The sequence below is a fragment of the Protobothrops mucrosquamatus genome, unplaced genomic scaffold (assembly GCF_001527695.2).
Source record: "Protobothrops mucrosquamatus isolate PMUCROS unplaced genomic scaffold, P.Mucros_1.0 scaffold380, whole genome shotgun sequence".
NCBI lineage: Eukaryota > Metazoa > Chordata > Lepidosauria > Squamata > Viperidae > Protobothrops > Protobothrops mucrosquamatus.
In genome coordinates, this window is record NW_015386712.1 from 592,798 (window position 1) to 600,830 (window position 8,033).

The 8,033-nt window shown below is 36.6% G+C and overlaps 1 protein-coding gene across 1 annotated transcript in view; it reads left to right on the forward strand.

Moving 5' to 3' along the window:
* Positions 1-7,341, forward strand: part of NISCH (nischarin) — a 44,441-nt gene extending 37,100 nt beyond the window's left edge. Inside the window, exons 18-21 of the mRNA XM_015815851.1 lie at positions 226-379; positions 997-1,116; positions 2,975-3,136; positions 5,939-7,341. Of these exons, the coding sequence (XP_015671337.1) occupies positions 226-379; positions 997-1,116; positions 2,975-3,136; positions 5,939-6,567 (1,065 nt within the window). The 3' untranslated portion in view covers positions 6,568-7,341. The remainder of the gene's footprint in view (positions 1-225; positions 380-996; positions 1,117-2,974; positions 3,137-5,938) is intronic.
* Positions 7,342-8,033: the final 692 nt, after the last annotated feature.

Genomic DNA, 8,033 nt, shown 5'->3' on the forward strand with positions numbered 1-8,033 from the left:
ATGCTGAAGAATTTCTATAAACATTTAACAAAACTCAGATGTTATATAGATAACTCTAAGCAAGATAAAGGGGAAGGAAGACGTATCTATTTTCATAGTGGAATTTACACTTGCAAGCACCCTGATATGCAAAATAATGATAAAATGTGAGTCTTTGTCAGGTCAAAGAAATTACATCCAAAATTATACTTAACTAAAAGATTAATTGCGTTGTCAATATTATAGGTCGAAAATGAAGAACTAAGACATCTCATGTGGTCATCTGTTCTGTTTTATAAAGCTCCAGATATGGAAGTGACAACTTGTGTACTACTTTCAACTAAAGCTATTTACTTCTTGTTGGATGATTCTGTGACGCATTCTAATGATCACCATTTAGGTATGGTAGAAGAGGCCGGTTCCTGGCTTTCGAAATGTTTGCAGATTTTTAATCACACTAAGGCCTATGCAAAGGTGCCATAATTTTAAACTCTTGCTTTGTACTGTACCTATGGTATTCCATTATTTTTAAAGCAATAGTCTGAGAAAGCCTCATAGTTGGTGGCATGTTTGGGAGTGACAGTTTTCCCTTATAGCTTTAACAGAGTTATGAGGAGTTGTTTTCAAGGAAAACGTCTCAAACAGGAACAGGGTTTTTAATTCTGATTATCTATTAAATCTTCTTTTAAAACTTTCCACAATATTTTTACTTGGTAACCCAGAAAGAGTAGAAATAGGGGGTGGTACAAGTGCTGTTACAAGGCAGAATTATATGGGTAAGGAGCAGACTATTATATTATTGGTCTCAGTGTATCCATCTGGTTCTGGTTTATGTTATTTACATGATTCAGATTCAGAAACGTGTTTGTTAGACTAATACATAGCTGCACCTTTAATAATGGCTTATTTCAGATAAAGATGTCAGGTGCAATTATGAACATTAATTCTCCTAGTACCTGAAACTAATTATTTTTAAGGCAATTAGGTATTGACTGCTATACATTTATCACACACTAGGTTTTTGGGGCACTGACTTTGAATTCAGCTCTTTCCACCTCACTCCTTGCTTAGTTCTAAAATTAAATGATCTGCATTCAGTGAACATTGGACTTTTTGATCAGTATTTTCGACTTACTGGTAAGTTGCATTGAGATTTCTTTCCTTCTTCATTCCTGCATTTTGTTATCAGCAAACGGTAGATTAAAGGTGAATCCATTCTTTATTCCTAGTGCAAAGCACAATTTATAATGGTACTTTATGAGCATTTGAAATATGTCATTAGCAAAATTCCTTTCTATGGGTTGTATAAGGAATGTTTCACCTGATGTCCTTCTCCCTAGTGCTAGCGTGTGGGAGACATGGGATTCCCACATCACATGTTACTTTCTGGAAGCTTAAAAGGAAAAAAAATGACGGGGGAAAATGAAATGAATTCTATAGCATCACTTCTTGAATGTATAGCATAGAAATTGAAATACGTGACAGCAGAATCGGTTCTTTCTTTTATGAAATAAACCAATCTCAGAAGAGGTAAATAAATCCAGTCTTGGCTATGATTGTGGCTGTGCCTGTGCCTGTACCTATGGCACTTATTCATTAAATAGTAGATTTTTAAAAAGCAATAAGCAAATATTCACTGGAAAAAAAGATTAAAAGATAGAGTTGTTAAAATGTCAATGATTTTAAAGGGACTTCCAATAGACAAGCATAAAGTTCAATCAGATTATAAAATTATGCTAATCTGCTGCTATTTAGAGACAGTTCTATTACGAAGAATTTGCAGGTTTGAAAAAGAAATAATTACTGGTTTTTTATAGAGACAATAATATCAGTCACAAATTGTTAAATTAATATGAATTAAATGATTAAACATAATCTTATGCCTGAGGCTGAAGTCCCTGGCTTTTCCAGCTTCTTATAGATAACAACCTTTTATCAGAGGCTCAGGAACAGTTTCCTAACTCTTGTACCCAACTTCTTACTTCTCTCCTTCCTCCCAAGGAACTCCCTGTAGTTTCCAAAAGCCCTTCCTCTTCAATTTGGTGAACTGAATTTGGTGAAACTTTCCTCTTGCTGCATATTAATCATCTCTCTGTATTAAGGTGTAGATTTGGTGAGCCTGAGATGATGCACATTGGAAGTGACTGAACTCTGTCACAATAGTATGTAACAAATGCACATAAACTAGACAAGCTAGACCAGGGGTAGGCAACCTTGGCTCTTTTATGACTCGTGGACTTCAACTCCCAGAATTCCTGAGCCAGCATAGCTGGCTCAGGAATTCTGGGATTTGAAGTCCACGAGTCATAAAAGAGCCAAGGTTGCCTACCCCTGAGTTAGACCAAGATCAAACTGAATCCAAAAACGCTTGGGAATTCCTGGAAGCTTGGCACTCGGACACATCAGCCATCGACCTTGCAAGTTAATAAACAACTTTAACACACCTTTCAAAAGAAACAGTAAAAGCTAAAAAGGAAAGAAAAAGACCAGACTACCTCATTGCTAGCAATCAACACCCAGATAAATAGGGATCAACACCAGGTAAACAATCAAGTAGTAAACAATGCCCTAATCAAGGAATACCAGCTCAGACAGATAATCAAGCAGTAGAGAACAATCAGTAGTAAACAACAGCCTAATCAAGGAATTACCAAGGAGAAAATAACACCCCATCAACACCGGCAGGGCACAAAGATGTTACCTATTCTGGTAATGAAACATCTGCAAACAATGAAGCTCAGAGAGCACCAAGGACTCCACAGTTCAACCCTGAACTATGTATATTCTCTTCTACTGATAAATTATACAGACTGTTTTATAGAAGAGCATGTGCCAAATTGAATGAAGAAAATGACAATATTTGGAAATTGTTATAATTTTTTCACTTAATGTTTTTATTAAATTTATATAAAAGTTCCACAGTATGCATGTGTTTCAAAACTATCCTAATTTTGTAATCGTATTAGAAAGAATCTTAATTTTGTGTCCTTTTCAGGACATTCGGCAGAACATATATTAACCTGCCTAACCAGAGACAGTTATAGCACTCACACTTTTATCCAGCACCTCATGGCAGTGCTCTCACTCCTTGCAAGGACACCATCGCCAGAACCAGTAGATAAGGACTTCTACTCTGAATTTGGGAAGAAAAATACAGGTAAAGTGATTTAGAAGTATTTTAGTAGGCTAAATTAATATATTTCATCACACCTCTCTAGGATAATGTTCATTTGATTGGCTAAGATTTTACCTTTTGATAGCAAATCATCATGTCTTTAATGCATGTTTTTGACCAATAATGGTACAGCAATAGGTAGAATGGCATTTTACATTTGAAGTGATACCTATTTTTTCTTCCTAACATTTTCCTGCAAGTATGCTTTTTTTAAATCTTAATAGGAATTGACCAACCAGTTTGTCACCTGAGTTGACCTTGTGGGTTAAGATGGAGTGACTGGCCCAAAGTCACTCAGTAAGCTTTCATGCTTAAGGCAGAACTAGAATTCAAATTCTCCTGGTTTCTAATCTGTTGCCTTAACTAGACCAAAGTGGCTCTCATTTGCAGTGATACATATATTAGTATCTTTTGCTAAAACTAAAGTAGGCAAATCCAGTTGAAGTAAATATATTTCATCTTTAATGTGCAGCATAGAGGATGGGAGTGGAGTGGAGTGGAGTGGAATGGAATGGAATGGAATGGAATGGAATGGAATGGAATGGAATGGAATAGAATAGAATAGAATAGAATAGGAAGAAGAAGGAAGGAAAGGAAGGAAGGAAGGAAGGAAGGAAATTAAGGACATATTAATTGTTCACTTTGTTATGCTACTGCATTGGTAGGTACTTGGTGCCTGCTAACACAGGAAAAAGAGTTAATGTAAATTGGAGTCTCTTCTGTTCCCTGGAGAAGATTTCTTATTCTATATACTTCCTCATGCTTGTCTATTGCTTTTTTCCAGGTACTGAGTCTGATGGCGAAAAAAAAATTACTGAATACTCCTCAATAAAAATGAAAGGGCATAGAGTTGACATAAACTGGTTAGCAAAGTCAGGAAATCCTTGGCACACCCACATACCAACAATGTGACAAAGAGTTTTCCACTTTTGTGTAATTCATTTTCAATTTGTTCTTATTCATTATTATCAACAGCAAACTCAGCTACATATTCTCATTGGATATACATCTGCCCACATTTTTTTCATAAATAACCTATAATCAAAAATCAGCTGTGATTTACATACATTATGGAGTCAGTGAACACTCATTGTTCTCAGAGTGGATGTGCATACGTTCCTTGGACACTTTTGTTTTGCATGGCTTTAAATTACTAATAATTGAAAACAGTCAGAATGTTATGTTACACCATTAGAGGGTATTCCTTGTGACATGTGCACACCATGCATTTGGTGATTGAGGCACACCTGAGATTTAAATTGGCTTTAAGCAACATTTCTAGTTAGCTTTTTTTAGAAAAAATCAGAAGAAAATGTCCTGAATTGCTTGGGTCTGGTCTAAAGAGTTAGAATAGGGAAGGAGGATAGGATCATTTAGTTACTGGATGCAGATGCTCCTCTACTTCTTTCCCCATGTTTTGAAAGGATACTTCCTTCACATGCAAAAATAATAAGATCATAACATCTGGCCTAGCTCTTTAACACAATGTTATTGTGTTTTGTCATTTCTTCAGTATTTGTGCAATTCCTTTTAGCCCTAAACTGCATCTGAACGACTATATTCCCATAACTTCTGCATTATATAATTCTTCAGAAAGGTAGACTAGTCCTAAGAAAAAGGTAAAATTGAACTAGAAAGTATACCAAAGGCATGTTTTAGTGTGGCCAACTAAAATAGTGATAGTAATCAGAAAATAGGGCAGTTTCACAGCATTAAAGCTCAGCATGAATCAGTGTGGTATAGCTATTGCTATGTCTGAAATAGTATTTTGCTTCATATGTCTACTCAGCTACAAAGCTCACTGCATAGCTTTGCATCAATTGCTATCTCAGCCATAATGTATCTTACAGTTGTTGTTTTGTTAAAAGCACATGCAAACCACTTCAAACAAAACCACATTAAACAATCAGAGACGTCTCCCCACAAAATTTCAATAAAACTCACTCAGGAAGCTTAACTTTCTTTCATGTAAGTATTTCATGACTGGATTTTGAAAATATAGCTGAGGTTTTGTTTATTAGATTTATATCTCATCTTGTTCAACAGCATACACAGCACTCCCTGCTTGCCTTTTTCTACATAACGATGATCCTATGAAATAGATTGGCTTAAAGAGAATGAGCAGCTTAAAGTCACATCACTGAACTTCAGTGAAATTGATGGTGCCTGTCACAGCCACTACACCACACTTAACTGTCCAAGAGTGTTAAAAGTCTGAACAAATAGTATAATTGCCTCTCTCCAAAAACAGAAACAAAGATATGATCAGTCTTATCATAATCACATGTGGCCACAGAAAAACCATGCCATGTATTCCTACTACCCTAACCTATCTTGTCAGTGCATATACCTCTGCTTGTCTGGCTATCTGGGATCTTCATAAAAATAAATAGGAAGAACATACCATCATAAGCAATTTGAAGAAAGGGCATTAATTAAAAGTAAGCAAAAATGTGTTTATATTGGATTGCTCAGGTTGCTTCACATTAATTATTTCAGTAAATATCAAAATGATGCACACCAGTTATTGATGTGTTATGGTATATGGAAGTCTGAAATTAAAAATAAGTAGTTTACCTCATGAGTACGTGTAGCACAGATGAATTTTCTGATTCATAACTCAGTTTCTTTGGGTTTGGTATGTGTTGTCTTTTTCTCTATTCTTTATAGTGTGTTTTTAATCATTTCAACTTTTAATTTGAGAAGATTTTTTTTCTGGAAAAAAGTGTTCTGAATTAGTTCTAAATCTAATTATTCAAAATATACATTTCTTTGTTGTTTCAGGAAAAATGGAAAACTATGAACTGATTCACTCTAGCAGAGTGAGATTCATATATCCCAATGAAGAAGAAATTGGGGACCTTGCTTTTCTGGTTGCTGAGAAGATGAACAGTGTCGTGAAATCCCCATCCCTGAATCTACTCCTTTATGTGTTGGCGTTTCAGGTCAATACGACGGAGGGGACTGCTCAGGCCTTCAGTTCCCTCCAGCCTAAAACACTGATCCTAACTAGCTCAGATTTGTTTCTTTTCAATGAGGACTACATCAGCTACCCACGGCCTGAGTTTGCAAAGGAACCACCAAAGGGAGACAAGTATCAGCTTGCAGATGGAAGAAGAATCCGTGACCTAGATCGTGTGCTCATGGGCTATCAGGCCTATCCTCAGGCACTCACCTTTGTTTTTGACGACATTCAGAATCATGATCTCATGCAGAACCTGACCTTAGATCACTTTGGCAATGCCTTCAGTTTCCCTAAAGGACAGGCCGCACAAGAGGGCAATGTCAGCCAAGAGGTGCTCTGGTGTGTCTTCATCCCAAGTCCTGACAGCCGTGAAAAACTGATCTCACTACTTGCTAGGCAGTGGGAGACACTGTGTGGTAGGGAGCTGCCTTTGGAGCTCACCGGATAATTTTGTTGGGTTTAAATATTTCAGCTCATCAGGTCTACAGTTACAAATTAAAGCACAGTATTGACTGATTTAACCCTGGATCAGCATTGTCTTCACAGCAGTGTCACATTACATAGGGTGATTTTGTTTTTCCCCCCCCTGTGCATTGCCATTGGTATTTCTTGTGCGGGGGGCGTGGGGCGTTATTACACAACATAAGCTGCTAAATGATTGTCCTGGAATTTTCTAAACTCTGTTTTTATGTAGCAAGTAACATGTTCCAGATTCCTAATTAAGCATTCTAGGCAACTGTATGGAACAAAAGGAGTCGGCACTTGGCGTACTTTCATTTAGGGCTGTTGATGTTTCCACTGTGTTTTTGTACAATGCTGTTCTATACAAAAATATAGAAATAATGGTATCAAAAGATGCTTGTGCTATGTTAAGGTGCAATGTTCTTTGGACAAGATGTACACTGCTTATACTGCTGATAATTATTTAATGATATTTCTTATTTTTACATTTTGTCTTTTTATGATGTATCATTTTTTTAATTTTGTCGGCTAATTGTGAACATGATAGAATTCATCTAATTGAATGTTGATTTTACATGTCATTTATATTTTCATGAGATTGAACAAAGTTACTGGTTTGATTTCAACACTGCAGACAGAAGGATTGGTCAGGAATGGTCATAATTATTTGATGCCAACAAATAATGAAACATTTGTTGTTAGGAGCACCTTGTTTTTGTTGCCAAATTTCTCAAAAACAATAAACTGAATTTTGACACAACTATTGTTTACTCTAGTTTATTTTTAAGATATAATCAGATTCTTAGTAATTTGATTACGGTGCAGATCAGCAGGTGGTGAAGTAAATGAAAAGACACGAGACTATGAAAGCAATTGATCCAAATCCTGAGCAAAAAAAATCAGAATACATTTGTATAAAGGGTGCATAAAAGAACACCTATGATCATCTTCTCTCTGTTCAATCCCATTAACCTGCAAATAGCTTGGTTTTTAATAATAATAAAGTTGGAAGGGAACTTGGAGGTCATCTAGTCCAACCCCCTGCTCAGGCAGGAAACCCTGTACCATTTCGGACAAATGGCTGTCCAGTCTCTTCTTCAAAACTTCCAGTGTTGGAGCATTCACCGCTTCTGGAGGTAGGTTGTTCCACTGGTTAATTGTCAGGAAGTTCTAGGTTGCTTCTCTCCTTGATTAGTTTCCATCCGTTGCTTCTTGTCCTGCCTTCAGGCACTTTGGAAAATAGCTTGACTCCCTCTTCTTTGTGGCAGCCCCTGAGATATTGGAACACTGCTATCATGTCCCCCCTCATCCTTCTCTTCATTAAACTAGACATACCCAATTCCAGCAACCGTTCCTTATATGTTTTAGCCTCCAGTCCCCTGATCATCTTTGTTGCTCTTCTCTGTACTCTTTCTAGAGTCTCAACATCTTTTTTACATCATGGTGACCAAA